Consider the following 24,894-nt stretch of genomic DNA (forward strand, 5'->3'; position numbering starts at 1 on the left):
ATTCAGTCTGCTGATCTCAAAAATAGTTATGACAATAATAACCTATTTCCTGTGTGAAAATGAAATGTCAAGGTGTGAATGTACTTTGCCAAAGCAGTACATACAGATGTGCACTTGTAGTTAAATCTGACTTTCAAAAATACTTATTGAGCATCTACCATCAGCCAACCACTGTGCCAGATGCTGAGTATGTATCAGTAAATACATGAAGAAAGCTGTCCCTCATTGGAATTTACTTTATAGTAGGGGAGAATGAGAAATACATAGAGAAATAACTTTATTTTCTTGGGCTCCAAAATCACTGCAGATGCTGACTGCAGCCATGAAATTACAAGACACTTGCTCCTTCGAAGAAAAGCTGTGACAAACCTAGAGAGCATATTAAAAGCAGACATTACTTTGCCGACAAAGATCCATCTAGTCAAAGCTATGGTTTTTCCAGTAGTCATGTATGATGTGGGAGTTGGACCATAAAGAAAGCTGAGTGCCAAAGAATTGATGCCTTTGAACTGTGGTGTTGGAGAAGACTCTTGAGAGTCCCTTGGACTTCAAGGAGATCCAACCAGTCAATCCTAAAGGAAATCAGTCCTGAATACTCATTGGAAGGACTGATGCTGAAGCTGAAGTTCCAATACTATGGCCACCTGATGTGAAGAACTGACTCATTGGAAAAGACCCTGATACTGGGAAACATTGAAGGCAGGAGGAGAATGGGACGACAGAGGATGAGACAGTTGGATGGTATCACCAACTCAATGGACGAGTTTGAGCAAGCTCCAGGAGTTGTGATGGACAGGGAAGCCTGGAGTGCTGCAGTCTATGGGGTTGCAAAGAGTCGGCCATGACTGAGCGACTGAACTGAACTGAACTGAGGTAGGACTACTTTAGGCAGAAGGGAAAGCCAGTGGAAAGGCTATGAGTGGGGAGCATATCAGGCCTTTTTAAGGAACAACAGTAGGCCATTGTGGCTAAAGAAGTGAGAGTACGTGGGAAAGGAGCAAGAGATGAAGTCACAGAAGTAAGGAAATGCTGATCACACAGGTTTGTAAGTAAAAATGAGAACTCTGTCTTTGTCTTCTACTCAGGAGGGAAAGGTGTGCCACTGGAAATTTTTGAGTAGAGGAGTGATATAAACTGACTTAGATATTGATATTATCCTTTGGCTGCTTGGTAAAGAACTGAATGTAGTAACTTGCATTAGACATTATAAGAAAGCTATCTTAAAAATTTGTATTGGGGTATACTTGATTTACAATGTTGTGCTATTTTCAGGTGTACAGCAAGGTGACTATTATACATAAACATATACTGACTCTTTTTTTGTATTCTTTTCCTACATAGGCCGAACATTTCCCTGGTGGCTCAGATGGTAAAGCATCTGCCTACGATGCAGGAGACCTGGGTTCGATCCCTGGGTAGGGAAGATCCCCTGGAGAAGGAAATGGCAACACACTGCAGCATTCTTGCCTCGAAAATCCCACAGACAATGGAGCCTGGCAGGATACAGTCCACAGGGTCGCAAAGAGTCAGACACGACTGAGCGACTTCACTTCACTTCACTTTTACTTTCACCTATATAGGCCATTACAGAATATTGAGTAGAGTTCCCTACGCTATACAGTAGGTCCTTATTAGTTATCTATTTTATATATAGTAGTGTGCAGAGGTCAATCTCAGTCTTCCAATTTATCCCTCCCCTCCTTACCCCTCAATAACCATAAGTTTCTTTTCTATGTCTGTAACCGTCTGTTCTATAGATATGTTCATTTATGGTCTTTTTTAGAATTCCACATATAAGCAATATCATATACTTGTCATTCTCTTTAACTTACATCACTCAGTATGACAATCTCTAGATCCATTCATGTTGGTATAAATAGCATTATATTGTTATTTTTATGGCTTATTAATATTCCATAGTATATATGTACCACAAAATTATTAATCCATTCCTCTTGATGATGGATATTTAGGTGGCTTCCATATCCAGGCTATTGTAAATAGTTTAAGATAATTATCATTTTATAACAGTGCTCCACACACTTTAATATGTATTGTAAGTCAAATGTTAACCTAGTTAAAATGCAGATTTGAACTCAGGTTTGGAATAGAGTTAAAGATTCTGAATTTCTTAAAAACTCAAGGTGATTCATATGCTGTTGGTCAAGGGCAGAACAATTTGAGGGTAGGAGATATGTCCAAGGCCTGGCAAAGAGCAGAGCTCCACTAAATTTTTGCTGAATTAATAATATATCAGTGGTTTGATGCCAATGTTACCTAACTCATTCAAGAGGGTAATTAAAAAAATAATAACAATTTACAAGAAGACAGGAGGAAGAGAAAAAGATAATAGAGAGACATGGATGGATAGGTAAACAGAAGAAAAGGGAAAGAAGGAAAGAAAAATCACATTTCCCCAAATACTTACAATATTAGATTTACTTAATTTCCTCAATGAACTTAAGAGTTTGGTAAAATGAAGCCAGCTTTTTCACTCTCCTCTTTCACTTTCATCAAGAGGCTCTTTAGATCCTCTTCACTTTCTGCCATAAGAGTGGTGTCATCTGCATATCTGAGGTTACTGATATATCCCTTGGCAATCTGGATTTCAGCTTGTACTTCTTCCAGCCTAGCAGTTCACATGATGTACTCTGCATATAAGTTAAATAAGCAGGGTGACTAGATACAGCCTTGACGTACTTTTTTCCTATTTGGAACCAGTCAATTGTTCCATGTCCTGTTCTAACTGTTGCTTCTTGACCTGCATACAGATTTCTCAGGAGGCAGGTAAGGTGGTTTGGTATTTTCATTTCTTTAAGAATTTTCCACAGATTGTTGTGATCCACACAGTCAAAGGCTTTGGTGTAGTCAATAGAACAGAAGTAGATATTTTTCTGGAACTCTCTTGCTTTTTTGATGATCCAACGGATATTGGCAATTTGATCTCTGGTTCCTCTGCCTTTCCTAACCCAGCTTGAACATCTGAAAGTTCTCATTTCACCTATTGTTGAAGCATAGCTTGGGGAATTTTGAGCATTACTTTGCTAGCATGTGAGATGAGTGTAATTGTACGGTAGTTTGAACATTCTTTGGCATTTCCTTTCTTTGGGATTGGAATGAAAACTGATCTCTTCCAGTCCTGTGGCCACTGCTGAGTTTTCCAAATTTGTTGGCATATTAAATGCAGCACTTTAACAGTATCATCTTTCAGAATTTGAAATAGCTCAGCTGGAATTCCATCACCTCCACTAGCTTTGTTTGTAGTGATGCTTGCTAAGGCCCACTTGACTTCACACTCCAGGATGTCTGGCTCTAGGTGAGTAATCACACCATTGTGGTTATCTGGTTAATTAAATCTTTTTTCTATAGTTCCTCTGTCTATTCTTGCTACCTCTTCTTAGTATCTTCTGCTTCTGTTAGGTCCATATCGTTTCTGTCCTTTATTGTGCCCATCTTTGCATGAAATGTTCCCTTGGTGTCTCTTTCTTGAAGAGAACTCTAGTCTTTCCATTCTAGTCTTTTCCTCTGTTTCTTTGCATTGATCACTTAAGAAGGCTTTCTTATCTCTCCTTGCTATTCTTTGGAACTCTGCATTCAGATGGATATATCTTTCCTTTTCTCCCTTGCATTTTGCTTCTATTCTTTTCTCAGCCATTTGTAAGGCCCCCTCAGACAACAATTTTGACTTTGTGCATTTCTTTGTCTTAGGGATGGTTTTGATCACTGCCTTCTGTACGATGTCATGAACTTCCATCCATAGTTCTTCAGGCACTCTGTCTGTCAGATCTAATCCCTTGAATCTACTCATTACTTCTGTATAATCACAAGGGATTTGATTTAGGTCATACCTAGTGGTTTTCCATACTTTCTCCATGTAAATCTGAATTTTGCAATGAGGAGTTCATGATCTGAGCTACGGTCACCTCCTGGTCTTTTTGCTGACTGTATAGAGTTTCTCCAACCTCAGCTAAAAAGAATGTAATCAATCTGATTTCAGTAATAACCATTTGGTGCTGCCTATATGTAGAGTGTTCTCTTGTGTTGTTGGAAGAGGGTGTTTGCTATGATCAGTGTGTTCTCTTGGCAAAACTCTGTTAGCCTTTGCCCTGTTTCATTTTGTTCTCCAAGGCCTGTTACTCTGGGTATCTCTTGATTTCCTACTTTTGCATTCCAGTCCCTTATGATGAAAAGGACACCCTTTTTTGTGGTGTTAGTTCTAGAAGGTCTTGTAGGTCATCACAGAACCATTCAACTTCAACTTCTTCAGCATTAGTAGTTGGGCATAGACTTGGATTACTGTGATATTGAATGGTCTGCCTTGGAAGGGGACAGAGTTCATTCTGTCTTTTTTCAGATCACACCCAAGTACTGCATTTTGGACTCTTTTGTTGACTTTGAGGGCTACTCCATTTCTTCTCAGGGATTCTTGCCCAGGATAGTAGATATAATGGTCATCTAAATTAAATTTTCCCATTCCTGTCCATTTTTGTTCACTGATTCCTAAAATGTCTATGTTCACTCTTGCTGTCTCCTGTTTGACCACTTCCAATTTACCTTGATTCATGGACCTAACATTCCTGGTTCCTATGCATTTTTGTTCTTTACAGCATCAGACTTTACTTCCATTACCAGTCACATGCACAACTGTGCATTGTTTCAACTATGGTTCCATCTCTTCATTCTTTCTAGAGCTATTTCTCCACTCTTCTCCAGTAGCATATTGGGCATCTATCGACCTGGGGAGTTTATCTTTCAGGATCATACTTTTTTGCCTTTTCATACTGTTCATGGGTTGTCAAGACAAGAATACTGATGTGGTTTGTCATTCCCTTCTCCAGGGGAACATGTTTTATCAGAAATATCCACCATGACCCGTCCACCTTGGGTGGCCCTACACAGCATGGCTCATATTTTCACTGAATTAGACAAGGCTGTGATCCATGTGATCAGTTTGTTTAATTTTCTGTGATTGTCATTTTCATCCTGTCTGACCTCTGACAGATAGGACTAAGAGGTTGTGGAAGCTCTTTGACGTGAGAGACTGGCTCTGGGGAATCTGGGTTTTGTCTGATGGGTGGGGTTGTGCTCAGTAAATCTTTAATCCAATTTTTCTTTACGCGTGGGGGCCACATTCCCTGAAGCAAACCTACGTTAGGTGTAATGGCAACCTCCTTCAAAAGGCCTTATGCCAGTATTGTATTCAGTGTCCCTGACCCTGTGTCAGGCCACTGTTGATCCATGCCTCCACCATATCATGATGTCATATGATAGCTGTCCTTCTCTGTCTGACTTCATTCTGTATGACAGTAAATAGATCCATCCATGTTGCTGAAAATGGCATTATTTCATTCTCTTTCATGCCTGCTGAAGCCCCAGTATTTTGGCCACTTGATGTGAAGAACTGACTCATTGGAAAAGACCCTGATACTGGGCAATACTGAAGGCAGGAAGAGAAGGGGGCAACAGAGGATGAGATGGTTGGATGGCATCACTGACTCGATGAATATGAGTTTGAGCAAGCTCCAGGAGTTGGTGATTGACAAGAAACCCTGGCGTCCATGGGGCTGCAAATAGTTGGGCACAACTGAGTGACTGAACTGAACTGAAAATGAAACCCACTGGAGAAATCATAAAATCAAAGGAGTTAAGGACACCTTCAAGGCCACACGTTAATTAGTGACTAAGTTAAGATGTGAAAGCCAGCACTCCATGTCTACAGAGCCCTTGTTCTTTCTATCCTACCTTACTGCTTTGAGGAAGTGGAAGAAGATAAACTTCAACCTTCCTGGATGGGGTGAGAAAATGAGTTTAGGTGAAGAAAGTTAAGTTCCAAAGTCCTTGGCCTTAATATTTTCACGTGCAGTTGTTGGTATTAGTTACACGTGGATATTTAAATTAAAATGAAATAAAATTTACAATTTCATTTCTCAGTCATGCTAGCCACATCTCAAATGCTCAGCAGCAGCAAATGGTTGACCAGGGGCTACTGTAATAGAGACTACAGATATACAACATGTTCATCACTGCAAAAAGTTATACTAGGCAGCACTACAGAAACAATAACTTTATACATTCCCACGAACAATGCAAGAGGATTCTCTTTTCTCTATATTCTCTCCAGCATTTATTGTTTGTAGGTTTTTTCATGATGTCCATTCTACCAGTGTAAGGTAATACATCATTGTGGTTTTGATTTGCATCTCTAATAATTGGTAATATTGAGCATCTTTTCATGTGCTTCTTGGCTATCTGCATATCTTCTTTGGAGAAATGCCTATTTAGGTCTTCTATCCATTTTTTGATTGTGTTGGTTTTTTGTTATTGAGCTGCATGAGCTGTTTGAATACTTTGGAGGTTACTCCCTTGACAGTTGCTTTATTTGCAAATATTTTCTCCCACACTGAGGGTTGTCTTTTCATCTTGTTTATGGTTTTCTTTGTTGTGCAAAAGATTTTACAGTCACTAAGAGGAACAGTATGGAGGTTTCTTAAAAAACTAAAAACAGAACTACAATGCTGTGCTGTGATTAGTCACCCAGTCATGTCTGACTCTTTGTGACCCCATAGACTGTAGCCTGCCAGGCTCCTCTGTCCATGGGGATACTCCAGGCAAGAATACTAGAATGGGTTGCCATGCCCTCCTCCAGGGGATCTTCCCAACTCAGGGATCAAACCCAGGTCTTCCACATTGCAAGAGGTTTATTTACCATCTGAGCCTCCAAGGAAGCCCAAGAATACTGGAGTGTGTAGCCTATCCCTTCTCCAGGAGAACTACTCAACCCAGGAATCAAACCAGGGTCTCCTGCATTGTAGGCAGATTCTTTACCAGCTGAGCTACCAGGGAAGCCCCAGAATCACCATATGACCCAGCAATTCCATACATGGATAACCACAGTTCAGAAAGACATTCACCCCATTCTTCATTGCAGCACTGTTTACAACAGCCAGGACATGGAAGCAACCTATATGTCCAAAGACAGATGAGTGGAAAAGAAGATGTGGTGTATATACACAATGGACTATTAGTCAGTCAAAAAGAAATGAAGTTGGATCTCTTGTAGAGACATGGATGAACCTAGAATCTGTCATACAGAGTGAAGTAAGTCAGAAAGAATAAAACAAATATGGTATATCAATGCATATATGTGGAATCTAGAAAAATGGTACAGATCAACCTCTTCTCAGGGCAGGAATAGAGACACAGATGTAGAGAAATGACATGTGGACATGCAGCGGGGCAGGGAGAGGGGTGGGATAAAATGGAAGATTGGGATTGGCATACATATTAGACTGGCCAGAGTACATTCAGGTTTTCCCCTTATACCTTACAGAAAAACTCAAATGAACTTTTTGCCCAACATAATACACTATCATGTGTAAAAGAGCTAGCTAGTGAGAAACTGCTGTACATTACGGGGAGCTCAGCTCAGTGCTCTGAGGTGATCTAGATGGGAAGGATGTGGGGAGGTTGGGAGAGCGTTCCAAGAGGGAAGAGATATACGTATACATGTGGATATATGTATACATGTGGCTGGTTCCCTTTGTTATACAGCAGAAACTAACATAACACTGTGAGGCAACTACAGCCCAATTTAAAAAACAAGAAATAAGAACTCTGACATGTTTAACAAGCTCGCACAGGGACTTTGGTGTACTTCAAGTTTGTAAACTACTGGCATACAGGGATGTGTGTGTGCTATAATGAAGTCAGGCCCTTACATGGGGTGGCAACAACTGGATCAGAAGCCAAGAGGATAGAGATAGAGATTCCAGCAAGCGGACAGAAGAAGGGAGGGAGAGAGAGAAAGAGAGGGAATACGAATATGCATATGAAAGTTAGACAAACAGATAGACAGCAAAAAGGGGAGAAATAAACAGAGGGAAAGTAATCCCAAGGGAGCAGTTTCATCCACTGAACAGAGTCTAGATCAGTCCAGCTACTTTTTCTAACACCTTGGGACTGTCACAGGTATAGCCCAGGAAGGCTGTCATTTCTTCATGGAAGTGTCCTCTATCTTATCCTAAGGGCCCTCACACGGACCATCAGAGTTGGGCCTACCTCACAAATGTCCTTTAGGTGCTTGATGTAATGACGCTCGGTGCTCATGATCTCATTGATGACGTTGGCCCGCATCTGGTCCCGGTTTTGGAGTGGCCGGCCCAGACAGAGGCAGTCTGAGTTGGGGTCCAGGTGCCCATTCTGAACGTCACTGGGCCCTTCCTCTACCCCATCCTCCTGGTTCACCCATAGCTGTAGAGGCAGGCAGAAGAAGAAGAATGGGTTAGCTTCCTTCTTTGAGAAGTTTTCAGCCAAGTAGAAAAAGGATAAACTAAAATCTTCAGGTATTCATAGAGCCAGAACCTTCAACCAGAGCCCTCTTAAACTGAATGCCAGGACCGACTCTAGGGTGACTTGTTGGACTTATCTATGAGTCTCTTCCTCTCTAGGCCTATAGTGACCTATCCATAAAATGGAGTATGGAGAAGAATAGGACTAAACCATCTCTAAGAGACTTCTTGGCTATGAAGGTTTCAGAGGAGAAAAGAGTTATGGCAAGCAGAACTCATTTGTGCTGGAGCATATTGAGCCATCACAGCTGGATCAAAAATTACAGATTAAATTATAATCTTGGAAGCTGAAGGGTCCAAGATGATGACATAAGAAGACCCTGATCTCACCTCTTCCCATGGACACACCAAATCTACACCTATATAGAGAGCAGTTTTAAAACTGGACTTCATTTTATTTTTATAGAGCTATTTTTGAGTGGTTATTAGATAGTTACTGCACATAAAAGGACGAGATAGAAATTGGTAGTAAAGATGGAAACATGATATCCATGAACCATACCTCTGAAGTAGCAATTTGCAGTAGTGAGGGATATTGCTGAGGGGCATAAGCAAAGACTCACCTAAACCCATCAGTTTAAAGAGCACACACTTAGAGAACAAACTTATAGTTACCAGAGGAGAAGGGTTGGGGAGGGATAGATTGGGACTCTGGTACTGACATGTACACACTGCTGTATTTAAAATAAACAACAAATACCCACTGTACAGCACAGGGAACTGTTATATATCTGCTCAATATTCTGTGGTAACTTAAAATGATTTGAAAAAGAAGAGATATATGCATACATATAACTGAATCACTTTGTTCTACATCTGAAACACAACATTGTTAATCAATGAAGGCTAAAAGACAAAAGCAGAATAAACAACTGTAACTATACTAATTTGTTAAGGGATATATAAAATAAAAAGAGGCAAAATGTGACATCAAAAATATAAAATATGAGGTGAGGGAATAAAAGTATAGTGCTTTGAGAATGTCTTCAAACTGTCAGTGTAATAGACAGCTATATGTTGTTGTTTGCTGTTCAGTCTCTAAGCTGTGGCCGATACTTTGCAATCACATGGACTACCTTCACTGTCTCCCGGAGTTTGCTCAAATTCATGTCTATTGATTCACGGATGCTATCTAAACATATCATTCTCTGTCACCCTCTCCTCCCTTTGCCTTCAGTCTTTCCCGGTATCAGGGTCTTTTCCAGTGAGTCAACGCTTCACACAAGGTGGCCAAAGTATTGGAGCTTCAGCATTATTCCTTCCAATGAATATTCAGGGTTGATTTCATTTAGGATTTACTTATTTAACCTCATAGTCCAGGGTATTCTCAAGAGTCTTCTCCAGCACCACAGTTCAAAAGCATCAATTCTTTGGCCACCTTATGTGAAGGTCGCCTTCTTTATGGTCCAACTCTCACATCTGTATATGATTGCTTGAAAAACCATAGTTTTGACTATACAGACCATTGTAGGCAAAGTGATGTCTCTGTTTCTTAATACACTATCTAGGTGTGTCATAGCTTTCCTTCCAAGGAGCAAGTGTTCTTTAAATTCATGGCTGCAGTCACCATCAGCAGTGATTTTGGAGCCCAAGAAAATTAAATCTCTCACTGCTTCCACTTTTTCCCATTCTAATGGCCATGAAGTGATGGGCCCATATGCCATGATCTTAGTTTTCCGAATGTTGAGTTTTAAGCAAGTTTTTTTCACTCTCCTCTTTCACCCTCATGAAAAAGCTCTTTAGTGCCTTTTCACTTTCTGCCATTAGGGTGGTATCATCTGTATATCTGAGGCTGTTGCTATTTCTCACAGCAACCTTGATACCAGCTTGTGATCATCGATCATGATATTTCACATGATGTATTCTGCATACAAAATATATAAACAGGGAATCAATATACAGCCTTGATATATTCCATTCCCAATTTGGAGCGAGTCAGCTTTTCCATGTAAGGTTCTAATTGTTGCTTCCTGACACATATAGGCTTTTCAGGAGACAAGTAAGGTGGTCCTGTATTCCCATCTCTTTAAGAATTTCTACGATTTGTTGAGAACCACACAGTCCAAAGGCTTTAGCATAGTCAATGAAGCAGATGTTTTTCTGGAATTCCCTTGCTTTTTCTATGATCCAAGGAATGGTGAAAAATTGGCCTCCGGTTCTTCTGCCGTTTCTAGACCCAGCTGGTATCTCTGGAAGTTCTCAGTTCAGGTACTAGTGAAACCTAGCTTGAAGCACTTTAAGCATAACCTTGAGCTCAGTTCAGTTGCTCAGTTGTGTCCGACTCTTGGCAACCCCATGAATCGCAGCACGCCGGGTCTACCTGTCTATCACCAACTCGCAGATTTCACTCAGACTTATGTCCATCTAGTCAGTGATGCCATCCAGCCATCTCATCCTCTGTCATCCCCTTCTCCTCCTGACCCCAATCCCTCCAAGCATCAGAGTCTTTTCCAATGAGTCAACTCTTTGCATGAGGTGGCCAAAGTACTGGAGTTTCACCTTTAGCATCAGTCCTTCCAAAGAAATCCCAGGGATGATCTCCATCAAAATGGACTGGTTGGATCTCCTTGCAGTCCAAGGGACTCTCAAGAGTCTTCTCCAACACCACAGCTCAAAAGCATCAATTCTTTGGTGCTCAGCCTTCTTCATAGTCCAACTCTCACACCCATACATGACTACTGGAAAAACCATAGCCTTGACTAGATGGACCTTAGTTGGCAAAGAAATGTCTCTGCTTTTGAATATACTATCTAGGTTGGTCATAACTTTTCTTCCAAGGAGTAAGCGTCTTTTAATTTCATCGCTGCAGTCACCATCTGCAGCGATTTTGGAGCCCCCAAAAATAAAGTCTGACACTGTTTCCACTGTTTCCCCATCTATTTCCTATGAAGTGATGGGACCGGATGCCATGATCTTCGTTTTCTGAATGTTGAGCTTTAAGCCAACTTTTTCACTCTCCTCTTTCACTTTCATCCAAAGGCTTTTTAGTTCCTCTTCACTTTCTGCCATAAGGGTGGTGTCATCTGCATATCTGATGTTATTGATATTTCTTCCTGCAATGTTGATTCCAGCTTGTGTTTCTTCCAGTCCAGCATTTCCCATGACGTACTCTGCATAGAAGTTAAATAAGCAGGGTGACAATATACAGCCTTGACATACTCCTTTTCCTATTTGGACCCAGTCTGTTGTTCCATGTCCAGTTCTAACTGTTGCTTCCTGACCTGCATACAGATTTCTCAAGAGGCAGGTCAGGTGGTCTGGCATTCCCATCTCTCTCAGAATTTTCCACAGTTTATTGTGATCCACACAGTCAAAGCCTTTGGCATAGTCAATAAAGCAGAAATAGATGTTTTTCTGGAACTCTCTTGCTTTTTCCATGATCCAGCAGATGTTGGCAATTTGATCTCTGGTTCCTCTGCCTTTTCTAAAACCAGCTTGAACATCAGGAAGTTTACGGTTCACATATTGCTGAAGCCTGGCTTGGATAATTTTGAGCATTATTTACTAGCATGTGAGATGAGTGCAATTGTGCGGTAGTTTGAGCATTCTTTGGCATTGCCTTTCTTTGGGATTGGAAAGAAAACTGACCTTTTCCAGCCCTGTGGCCACTGCTGAGTTTTCCAAATTTGCTGGCATATTGAGTGCAGCACTTCACAGCATCATCTTTCAGGATTTGAAATAGCTCAATAGGAATTCCATCACCTCCACTAGCTTTGTTCGTAGTGATGCTTTAACCTTACTAGTATGTTAAATGAGCAATACTGTATAATAATGTGAACATTCTTTGAGATTACCTTTCTTTGGTATTGGAATGAAAACTGACCTTTTCCAGTCCTGTGGCCACCTCTGAATTTTCCAAATTTGCTGGCATATTGAGTGCACCATTTTCACAGCATCATCTTTTAGGATTTGATTTTTTCAAATCAAATAGTTCAGCTGGAATTCTATCACTTCCACTAGCTTTGTTTCTATTAATGCTTCCTAAGGTCCACTTGACTTCACACCACATCATGTCTGGCTCTAGATGAATGACCACAATATTGTGGTTATTTGAGTGATAAAGACATTTTATATAGATTCTCTGTGTATTCTTGCCACCTCTTCTTAATCTCTCCTACTTCTGTTAGGTCCTTACTGTTTCTCTCCTTTATCATGCCCATTCTTGCATGATATATTCCCTTGATCTCCTCAATTTTCTTGAAGAGGTCTCTAGTATTTCCCATTATATTCTTTTCTTCTACTCATTTGCATTGTTCATTTAAGAGCGTCTTCTTATCTCCCCCTGCTAGTCTCTGGAACTCTTCATTCAGTTGGGTATATCTTTCCTTTTCTCCCTTGCCTTTCACTTCTCTTCTTTCCTCAGCTATTTGTAAAGCCTCCCCAGACAATGACTTTGCCTCTTGAATTTCCTTGGCTTTGTGGTAATTTTAGTCGCTGCTTCCTGTACAATGTTATGAAACTCTCTAAATAGTTATTTAGGCAATCTATCTATCAGATCTAATTTCTTGAATCTATGTATCACCTCCACTGTATAATCATAAGGGATTTGATTTAGGTTATACCTCAATGATCAAGGGGTTTTCCCTACTTTCTTCAATTTAAGCTTGAATTTTACAATAAGGAGTTGATGATCTGATCCATAGTCAGCTCCAGGTCTTGCTTTTATTGACCGTATACTGTTTCTTAATCTTAAGCTTCAAAGAATGTAGTCAAACTGAATTTGGTATTGACAATCTGGTGATGTCTATGTGTAAACTCTTGTGTTGTTGGAAAAGGGTGTTTGCTATGAGCAGTATGTTTTCTTGGCAAAACTCTGTTAGCCTTTGCCCTGCTTCATTTTGTATTCCAAGGCCAAACTGGCCTGTTATTCCAGGTATTTCTTGACTTCCTACTTCTGCATTCTAGTCCCCTATGATGAAAATAACATCCTTTTTGGTGTTAGTTTTAGAAGGTCTTGTATGTTGTCATAGAACTGATCAACTTCAGTTTCCTTGGCCTCAGTAGCTCAAGCAAGACTTGGATTACTGTGATGTTGAATGGTTGCCTTGGAAATGAACTGAGATCATTTTGTCATTTTTGAGATTGCACCAAATTACTGCATTTCAGACTCTTTTGTTGATTATGAGGGTTATTCCATTTCTTTTAAGGGATTCTTGCACACAGTAGTAGGTATAATGGTCATCTGAATTAAAGTTGCCTATTACTGTGCATTTTAGTTCACTGATTTCTAAGATGTTGATGTTCACTCTTGCCATCTCTTACTTGACCATGTCCAACTTACCTTTATTTGTGGACCTAATATTCCAGGTCCTATGCAATATTGTTCTTTATAGCATCAGACTTTACTTTCACCACCAGACACATTCATAAATGAGCATCGTTTCTGCTTTGGCCCCATTCATGGATCAGAGCCTTGTGGCAAAGGGAATTGTATAACTCAATGAAGCTATGAACTATACAAAGCAGGGTCACCCAAGACAGATGGGTCATAGTTAAGAGTTCTGACAAAAAAAAAAATGGCCCACTCGAGGAGGAAATGCAAATCACTCCAGTACTCTTGCTGCTAGAACCGCATGAACAGTATGAAAAAGCAAAGAGACATGACACTGGAAGATGAGCCCCCCAGGTCAGAAGGTTTCCAGTATGTTACTGGGGAAGAGTGGAAGGCAATTACTAATAGCTCCAGAAAGACAGCTATATAAAGGTTGATATATATAAACCTCATATCAACTATAACCCAAAAACCTACAATGGGTACACAAAAAATAATGCAACAGAAATTCTAACAAAACACTAAAGAAATCCATCAGACTCCAAAGGGAGAATCCAAGAGAAGAACACAGGAATAGAGAAGACCAAACAAACCCAGAAAATAATTAACCAAATGGCAATAAGTGCATATCTATCGATAACTATTTTAATATAAATGTATTAAACATTCTATATCAAAAGATATAGGAGAGCTGAATGAATAAAAAACACAACCCATCTACATACTGCATACAGGAGACTGACTGAAGGTCTAAAGGCACATGTAGACTAAAAGTAAAGGGGTGGAAAAAAATACGCTATGCAAATTAAAAAAATCTGGGGTGGCAACATTTATATCATACAAAGCAAACTTTAGAACAAAGACTGTAACAAAAGACAAAGAAGGGTAACATGTAATGATAAAGAGATCAACACAACAAAAGGATTTAACATTTGTAAACTTTTATGCATCCAACATTAGAGCACCTAAATGCATACAAAATACTAGATAAAATAAGATAAATCAACAGTAACACAGTAATAGTAGGGGACTTTAATATCCCACTTACATCATCTAGACAGAAAATCAATAAGAAAACAATAGCCTTAGGCAACGCAGTAAATAATAAATGGACTTAATAGATATATATAGAATATTCTATCCAGAAACAATAGATTGCACATTATTTTCAAGTGTACAGGAACATTCTTCAGGATAGATCATAGGATGCCACAAAATAAACTTCAATAATTTAAGAAAACTGAAATCATATCAAGTATCTTTTCCATACACAAGGATATGAAACTAGAAATATAATGCAAGAAGAAAACTGTAAAAAGCACAAACACAAAATGCTACTAAAGAACAAACTGATTAATGAAAAAAATTGGAGGAAATTTACAAAAAATTCCTTGAGACAACTGAAAATGGAAACACAACTGTACAAAATCTACGAGATGCAGCAAAAGGAGTTCTAAAAGGGTAGTTCATACTGATACAAGCAAGAAAATCTCAAATAAACAACCTAACATACCATTTAAAGGAAGTGGAATAATAAGAACAAACAAAGCCCAAAGTTAGCAGAAGGAAGAAAGTAATAAAGATCAGAGTGGAAATAAATGAAATATAGATTTCAGTATAGAAAAAAAATAATGAAACTAAGAGTTGGTTTCTTGAAAAGATAAAGAAAATAGACAAACCCTTAGCACAAGTCTAAGGTTTCATAGGATTCACAATTCTACCAAATATTTAAAGAAGAGTTAATACCTATCCTTCTAAAATTATTCCTGAAAATTAAAGAGCAAGGAACACATCCCAACTTATTTTATGAGCCCAGCATTACCCTGATAGCAAAGCCAGATAATCACACACACACACACACACACACACACACACACACACACACACACACACACACACACATACACACACACACACACACTACAGTCCAGAATATCTGATGAAAACAGATATCAAAATCTTCTATAAAATATTGTAAAATGCATTCAATATTACATTAGTGGGATCATATACCATGATTAACTGGGATTCATTTTAGGGATGCAAGAACATTTTGAATTTCATAAATCAGTGTGATACACCATAGTGATAAAAATAAAGGTAAAAATCATATGATCATTTCAATAGATGCAGAAATAACAGTTTGGGCACACCTGAAACTAATACAGAATTGTTACTCAACTATGCTCCAATACAAAATAAAAGTTTTTAGGAAAAATTTTGGTTTTGAAGTTGACAAAATTCACTATCAATTTAACACAAAAATTTTCAACAAAGTGAGTACAGAGGGAACATACTTCATAATAAAGGCCATATATGACAAACCTACAGCTCACATAATATCAAATGGTTAAAATCTGAAAAATTTTCTTCTAAGACCAGGAACAGGAGAAAAATAACAACTTTTGCCACTTTATTCAAAATAGTATTGGAAGTCCTAACCACAGCAATTAAGCAAGAAAAAGAAATGAAAAACATCCAACCTGAAAGAAGTAAAAACATCATTATTTGCAGATCACATGATACTATATATAGAAAACTCAAAGGACTTCACTAAGAAACTCTTAGAACTAATAAATGTATTCAGTAAAGTTGCAGGATACAAAATGAATACACAGAGACATGTTGCATTTCTATAAACTAATAACAAATTATCAGAAAGAGAAATGAAGAAAATCCCACTCACAATGTCATCTAAAAAAGTAAAAGTCCTAGGAATAAATTTATCAAAGGAGGTGAAAGAGTTCCTATAATCTGAAAACTATAAGACATGGAGGAAACTGGAGACAACTGCAAACAAATTGAAAAATATACTATGTTCATGCACTGGAAGAATCACTATCATTAAAATGCCATACTACACTAAGCAGTCTATAGAATCAATGTAATTCTTATTAAGTAGCAATAACATTTTTCATAAACTAAAACAACTAATCCTAAATATCGTGCGTAACCACAAAAGATGCCAATTAGCCAAAGCAGTCTTGAGAAAGAACCAAGCTCAAAGTATCGAGCTTCCTGAATTGAAATTATAATACAAAGCTACAATAAACAAAACAGTACGGTACAGGAATGAAAACAGATACAAAGATCAATAGAAAAAAAGACAGAGTCCAGAAATACACCCATGCTCATATACCAAACCAATCTATGACAGAGAAATCAAGAATATACATTTGGGAAAGAAAACAGTCTTTTCAATAAATGGTGTTTGGAAAATTGGATGGCTTCATGCAAAATAATGAACTTGGACCATCTTCTTATAGCATATTCAAAAACAAACTCAAACTTGATTAAAGATTTAGATGTAAGATTTAAAACCATTAAACTTCTAGAATAAAACAGGCAGTACATCTTTGCATTGGTCTTAGAAATCTTTTTGAATATGTCTCTGCAGGTAAGGGAAACAAAAAGATAAATAAATCAGACTACATCAAACTATAAGGCTTTTGCACAGCAAAGGAAACCACTAACAAAAGGAAAAGGCAACCTACTCAATGGGAGAAGACATTGCAAACAATATATCTGATAAGGGGTTTATTTCTGTTTTGTAAGTAAGTTCATTAGCATCATTTCATTTTAGACTCCACATATAATGGATGTCATACAATATTTCTCCTTCTCTGTCTGGCTTATTTCACTCAGTATGACATTCTATAGGTTCATCCATGTTGCTTTGGGGGTTTTGTTTGTTTGCTTGTATTTTTGCTTGTTTGTTTTATTTGCTTTTACTTGTCATAATCTTTGTCTGTTTGTATATATTATTTACCTTTTTTAAATAGGAAAACATATAAATAAGGAGAATTCAATTGTCTCCAATATCTCCTACCTCTGTGATATACATGCCCTGAATAATCCTTCCAAGTTTGAATAGGTTGGTTTTATCCCTATGATTAGGATATATTATATGGTTGGCTGTACAAAAGTAAGATTATCCAATTGGCCTGACCTCATCACATGAGCCTTTAATAAAAGACAGTTTTCCAATGTGAAGTTTCCTCAAAAACTTTGAACTATCATATAATTGAGCAACCCACTCCAATATTCTTGCCTGAAATTCCATGGACAGAGGAGCCTGGCTGGCTACAGTCCATGGAGTTGCAAAGAATTGGACATGACTCATTACACATGCACACACACGATTCAGCAATTGTACTTCTGGGTATTTACTGGAAGAAAACAAAAACACTAATCAAAAAAGATATATGAACCTCTATATAAATTGCAGTATTATTTACAGTAGCCAAGACATGGAAGCAACCCAAGTTTCCATTAAATGATGAATGGATATAGATGAAGGGGCACACACACACAACAGAATATGACTCAGCTATAGAAAAGAATGAAGAAGGAGGGTCGAGAGAGTGGAATATGAGGACCTAGGGTTTACCCCTCTCCACAAGTACATCAAAAATACATCTACAAGTGAAACCGTTCATGTAGAGCTTCTGCTGAACATTAGCAGAGTACTTTCAACAACAAAAAGGACAAGAAAAGATTTATGTGCAACCAGGCAGGACAAAGGAGAGAAAGGGAAGAAAAGAGGAAATGGGATGGGACCTGCACCCCTGGTTGGGGGAGCTGGTTACCACTCCAGGGGAGGCTCCCTCACCAACAGTGAGATATATTGAAATGGCAAGGGGGGAACTTTGGGAGCTACTGGAAGAAAGAGCAGTGGCTGGCCTGTGGCAGATAGGACAGAGCAAGAACAGCTGAGCCACAGTCTGATGTGCCCTAGACTGAGATGGGTGTCCACAAAAGCAAGAGGAGGGCTGGGTGCTGGAGTGTGCAGTTAGGCAGGCAAACTTAGAGAGAGGCCTGCTGTTGGCTGTGTGGAGATAGCTTGAAGTGATGGTAGTGAGGAGGTTAGCTGCAAGGAGAAAGCCTGAGGGGATGAGAGTGAGGAATTCTGCAGCTGGGAATGCTCCAGAAGGAAGCACTGACTGCCTTGGAAGCAAGATACCATTGTTGCATGGCATGCAAGGGGTGTGGCTACTATTTGTTGTTGTTCAGTCACTCAGTCATGTTTGACTCCTTGCAATCCCATGAACTGGAGCACACCAGGCTTCCCTGCCCTTCACCATCTCCTGGAACTTGCTCAAAGTCATGTCCACTGAGTTGGTGATGCCATCCAAACATCTCATTTCCCATCCAACTGTAGCAGCCTCATTTCCCACATGCCAGCACCTGCCTCCATGTGCACTGGGAGGAACTTCCACAGGAGTGACTGTATAGCAGTCTGTCACAGCCTCCTGCCAGCCCCTGCCTCCACAGGCATCAGAGAGGAGATCTCATCAGATAGAGCACAGCACTCCAGTTATGGCCGCCTCTTGCCCCTCCCACCTAAGCCAGCAAGTGTGCCTCAGTTAGTTGCTGCCTTTGCCCCTTCTTGCCTGAGAGAGGAGCAGAAGCCTGAGGGTGGCTCACATGTAGAGTTGGGGCCAAAAACAAAGCTGAGCCTGATTGTCTGTACTACTAAGGGAAAAAAAACAAACACTGAAGTCCCTCCATGCAACTGCACAAGCTGCACATTAAATCTTTGTGATAGTCTAGGTAAACCCAGCCTCTGAGACACATTTGAATGGAAAACAAACGTTTTCACAACTAAGCCCAGTCTAGTTTTAGTGGCTGTGGACTTTATGGGCACAGATATGTGGGAGTTAGGCCAGGTCAGATTCTCAGCTGCCCACATAATGTTCATAGCAGGTCCATAGACCAAATTAGAGGTACTGGAGGTCTTCCTGGGGAGGCAAAGGTTGGCTGTGGCTCACAGTGGAGGAAAGGATAGATAGCATAAGCCTCAGTAATTTTTGTTTACTTTTTTCTGCTGATTTATTTTTAATATATCTTGATTTTTCTAATTTTTAATTTTTTCTTGTTTTGTTTTTCTCTTTTCTGTTGTTTTTTTTTTAATGAGTTTATTTTTTGTTTTCTTTGCTTTATAGTGTGTTTTTTCAGTTATGATTTTAATATTTTGGTTTGCTTTTTTTTTTTCAAATTTTAAACTTTTTTTTGTATTGGGGTAAGGAAATGGCAGCCCACTTCAGTATTCTTGCCTGGTAAATCCCATGGAGAGAGGAACCTGTTCAGGCAACAGTCTGTGGAGTTACAAAGAGCTGGACACAACTTAGCAACTAAACAATAACTAATTAACAATGTTGTTAGTTGCTAGTTTCAGCTGAACAGCGAAGGGACTCCACCTTACATATACATGTATCCGTTCTCCCCTAAATTTCCCCTCCTATCCAGGCTGGCACATAACATTGAATAGAGTTTCATGTGCTATACAAAAGGTCCTTGTTGGTTATTCATTTTAAATATAGCAGTATGTACATGACCTTTCCAAAATCCCTAACTATGCCATCCCCCTAGGAACCATAAGTTCATTTTCTAAGACTATGTCTCTTTCTGTTTTGTAAGTAAATTCATTAGCATCATTTCATTTTAGATTCCACAAATAATGGATGTCATACAATATTTCTCCTTCTCTGTCTGACTTATTTCATTCAATATGACATTCTAAAGGTTCATACTTGTTGCTTTGGGGTTTTTGTTTGTTTTCTTATATCTTTGCTTGTTTGTTGATTTGCTTTTATTTGTCATGATTTTTGTTTGTTTGTATATTTTATTTATTTATTTATTTATTTTTTTGTCACGACATGCAGCTTGCAGAGTCTTGGTTCCCTGATGGGGGTCAAGCCTGGACTCCTGTGATGGGAGCTTAGAGTCTGGCCACCAGACTGCCAGAGAATTCCCAGGCCCAGGGAATATCAATTGGTGTGAGCTCTCTCAGAGGTCTGCACCTTGACACCAAGAACCAGATCCACTAAACAGCCTGCAAGCTCCAGTGTTGGATGACCCAGCCCAAACAACCAGCAAGACAAGAACACAAACCCCACCCATTAGAGATAGTGTGCCTAAAGGCATACTAAACAGCCTGAAAATACACCTTCTGACATGGCCCTGGCCACCAGAGGAACATGACTAAGCTCCACCCACCAGAATGCAAGAAATAGTCTATCCCAACAGGAAGCCTACATAAACCTTGGACCAATCTCATCCAACAGGGGGCAGATACCAAAAGCAAGAGGAACTACGACTATGCAATCTGTGGAAAGGAGACCACAGAGTAGGTAAGACAAAATAAGATGACAGAGAAACATACTGCATATGAAAAAAGCAACATAAAAAAGGCAAAAGACCAAACAAATGAAGAGGAAATAAGCAATCTGCCTGAAAAAGAATTCAGAGTAATGACAGTAAAGATGATCTAAGATCTTAGAAATAGAAAGGAGGCAATAGATTAAGAAGATCAAAGAAATGTTTAACAAGGACCTAGTATAACTAAAGAACAAACAGTGATGAACAACACAGTAACAGAAATGAATAAATCAACTAGGAGGAATCAATAGCAGAATAAATGAGGCAGATGAATAGATAAGTGAGGTGGAAGGCAGAATGGTGGAAGTCACTGGTGTGGAGGAGAATGAAGAAATAAAGAGTGAAAAGAAATGTGGAAACACTCAGAAACATCTGGGACATTAAGAATGAAATGGGACAATATATTTAAAGTGATGAAAAGGAAGAACCTACAACCAAGAATACTCTACCCAGTAAAACTCTTCTTCAGATTTAATGGAGAAATCAAAAGCTTTCCAGACAAACAAAAGCTAACAGAATTCAGCACAACCAAACAAGCTTTACAACAAATACAAAAGGAACTTCTCTAGGCAGGAAACAAGAGAAGGAAAAGACCTACCTACAGAAAATAAACCCAAAACAATTAAGAAAATGGTAATAGGATTATTAGGTAATAAGGGCTTCCCTAGTGGCTCAGATAGTAAAGAATCCACCTGCAATGTGGGAGACCTGGGTTCAATCCCTGGGTTGGGAAGATCCCCTGGAGCAGGGCATGGCAACCCACTCCAGTATTCCTGCCTGGTAAATTGCCATGGACAGAGGAACCTGGCAGGCAACAGTACATGGAGTCACAGAGTCAGACATGACTGAGTGACTAAGGCACGATAGGATCATACGTATTAATAATTACCTTAAATGTAAATGAATTAAATGCATCAGCCAGAAGACATAGACTGGCTGAGCATATGAAAACCTGTGCATGTTGGCACTTCCACTTACCACATCATTCTGCTTGATCCCTCAAATTTTATGCATTTTTAAAAATATTCTTAGGTTAACCATGTCCCCATTATGGCTTACAATTGTAATGGTCTTTTATTTTTTGTCAGGCTATTGATTGTGAAAACTGATAAACATCATTCACGATTGTGATTATGTAGCTATTACTCACTTAATAACATTCTATCATGATTGGTCAACAGAAAAATAGTATAATTCTATATCACCAAAACCACCATGTAATAGAAAAACCTGTAACTACTTTTTAAATCCAGATGCATACCAGAATTATCTTGATTTTTTGAAAAAATGCAACTGCTCAGGGATTGCTTCTTTTCTGCCACCACTCCAGATATGTTTCTAATGAGCAGCCATGTTTAAAAAAAACTGGACTATATGAAGATCTTCTACTTTTATCTAGTTTGTTTCATTTTTGTTATTTCATATTCAGTGTTCCCATTTCATTTAGTTTATGCTTTCCAATTTCTCTATCTCTTCTATTTTTTATGTTATTCCTTAAGCCTTTATCAAGTGTAGTAGAAAAGCTCTTGTATACATATATATAAATAAAATCTATCATATAAATATTGTAGGAAACTAATGAATTTTTGCCTCACTGAAAAATTTATGACATTTTGATTTTACTTGTTTGACTTAGTATAAATAGAATGCTAGATTTATAATTTATTTTATCATTTTTATATTATAAAGTGAATTTATTAAAATCTGACATAGACTTAGAGATTTTCTTCCCAATTTAATCTGAATAACAAAGAGTTTTCCATTGAGATACTGAAAACACTAATCTTTTGAATCAACATCATGAAAATCAAACAAAATTGAATTCAAATAAATCCAAGCATACAATCAGCACAATTTTTTGAAAAGTATATTTCTATATATTAATGGATTAATATAATATTTTTTGTTAATGAGAATTAGAAATGGATTATACTTAGGATTCTTTTCATAATAACCTTATAGTTCAGGTTTAAGAAAAAGAAATAAAAAACTACCACAATCAAGCAAAAAGCACACTTGCTGATGTCTAAAGAGGAACAAGCATTAGATGTTGACTATAGCACTAGACCTCTTTGTTTCTTCTAATTCTGACATTCTGTGATTTTTAAAAATATTTTATTTTTTAAATTTATTTATTTTAATTGGAGGCTAATTACTTTACAATATTGTAGTGGTTTTGCTATACATTGACATGAATCAGCCATTTTATTTTTTTAAATTATTTTAATTGGAGAATAATTACTTTACAATATTGTGACAGTTTTTGTCATACGTCAACATGAATCAGCCACAGGAATACATGTGTCCCCTCCATCCAGGACTCTCCTCCCACCTCCCTCCCCATCCTATCCCTCCAGGTTTTCCCGGAATATGGGCTTTAGGTGCCCTGCTCCATGCATCATACTTGCCCTGGTCATCTGTTTTACATGTGATAATGTACATGTTTCAATGGTATGCTCTCAAACCATCCCACCCTTGCCTTCTCCAACTGAATCCAAAATCATTTCTTTATATCTGTGTCTCATTTGCCACTCTGCATGTGGGATTGTCAGTACCATCTCCCTAAATTCCACATATATGCATTAGCATACAATATTTATATTCCTCTTTCTGAATTACTTCACTCTGTATATAGCCTCCAAGTTCATCCACTTCATTAGAACTGACTCAACTGCATTCCATTTTATAGCCAAGAAACATTCCATTGTGTATATGCACCACAACTTTCTTACCTATTCATCTGCTAATGTACATCTAGGATGCGTCCATGTCCTACTTATTGCAAATAGTGCTGTGATGAACATTGGGCTACACATGATCTCTAATTTAAAAAAATACATATATATGCAATAAGCAACAAAGTTTTACTGTATAGCACAGGGAACTATAGTCAATATCTTGCAATAATCTATAAAAGAAAATAATTTCAAAAATAATGTATATGTATAACTGAATCACACACGAAAAGAATTCTACTTTTTGAAATTTAATAATTTTTCTTTTTTCCACTTTTTCTAAATGTCCTATGGACATCTGATAATGTATAAGATATAAAATTTTAAATATATTTGTGTAGATATAAGATTAATATAAATATAAACAGAAATATATTCTGCTTAAATTATTAATTACACTTTTTTCATTTTTATATTTTTATTTTAAATTAACTTATTTAATTGGAGGCTAATTACTTTACAATATTGTAGTGGTTTTGCCATACATTGACATGAATCAGCCACGGGTGTACATGTGTTCCCCATCCTGAAACAACCCATCTCCCTTCCCATCCCATCCCTCAGAGCTGTCCCAGTGCACCGGCCCTAAGCACCCTGTCTCATGCATCGAACCTGGACTAGCGATCTATTTCACATATGATAATATACATCTTTCAATGCTATTATCTCAAATCAACCCACCCTCGTCTTCTCCCACAGAGTCCAAAAGTCTGTTCTTTATATCTGTGTCTCTTTTGCTGTCTCGCATATAGGGTCATCATTACCATCTTTCTAAATTTGATATATATGCATTAAAATACTGTATTGGTGTTTTTCTTTCTGACTTACTTCAGTGCATATAATAAGCTCCAATTCACCACCTCATTAGAACTGATTCCAATGCATTCATTTTAATAGCTGAGTAATATTCCATTGTGTGTATGTACCACAACATTCTTTTCCATTCATCTGCCAAAGGACATCTAGGTTGCTTCCATGTCCTGGCTATTTTAAACAGTGCTGTGATGAACATTGGGGTACACGTGTATCTTTCAGTTCTGGTTTCCTTGGTGTGTATGCCCAGCAGTGGGATTGTTGGGTCATAAGGCAGTTCTATTTCCACTTTTTTAAGAAATCTTCACACTGTTCTCCATAGTGGCTGTACTAGTTTGCATTCCCAACAACACTGTAAGAGGGTTCCCTTTTCTCCACAACCTCACCAGCATTTACTGTCTGTAGTCATTTTGATAACAGCCATTCTGACTTAGGTGAGATGATACCTCATTGGGTTTTGATTTGCATTTCTCTGATAATCAGAGATGTTGAGCATCTCTTCATGTGTTTGTTAGCCATCTGTATGTCTTCCATGGAGAAATGTCTCTTTATTTCTGTGGCCCAT

General features: G+C 38.4%; 1 protein-coding gene and 1 non-coding gene across 20 annotated transcripts in view; one reads left to right on the top strand and one right to left on the bottom strand.

Moving 5' to 3' along the window:
* Positions 1-24,894, bottom strand: part of ARHGEF9 (Cdc42 guanine nucleotide exchange factor 9) — a 456,021-nt gene that overhangs the window by 108,369 nt on the left and 322,758 nt on the right. For all 19 annotated transcript variants that reach the window (XM_015104868.3, XM_060407410.1, XM_060407408.1 and 16 more), the window contains one exon: positions 8,059-8,250. In XM_015104868.3, coding sequence (XP_014960354.1) covers positions 8,059-8,250 — 192 coding nt within the window. The remainder of the gene's footprint in view (positions 1-8,058; positions 8,251-24,894) is intronic.
* On the top strand, positions 1,352-1,423 carry TRNAR-ACG (transfer RNA arginine (anticodon ACG)). Its single transcript has one exon. It is a non-coding gene; the product is annotated as a tRNA-Arg (tRNA).

The sequence above is a fragment of the Ovis aries genome, chromosome X (assembly GCF_016772045.2).
Source record: "Ovis aries strain OAR_USU_Benz2616 breed Rambouillet chromosome X, ARS-UI_Ramb_v3.0, whole genome shotgun sequence".
Lineage (NCBI taxonomy): Eukaryota > Metazoa > Chordata > Mammalia > Artiodactyla > Bovidae > Ovis > Ovis aries.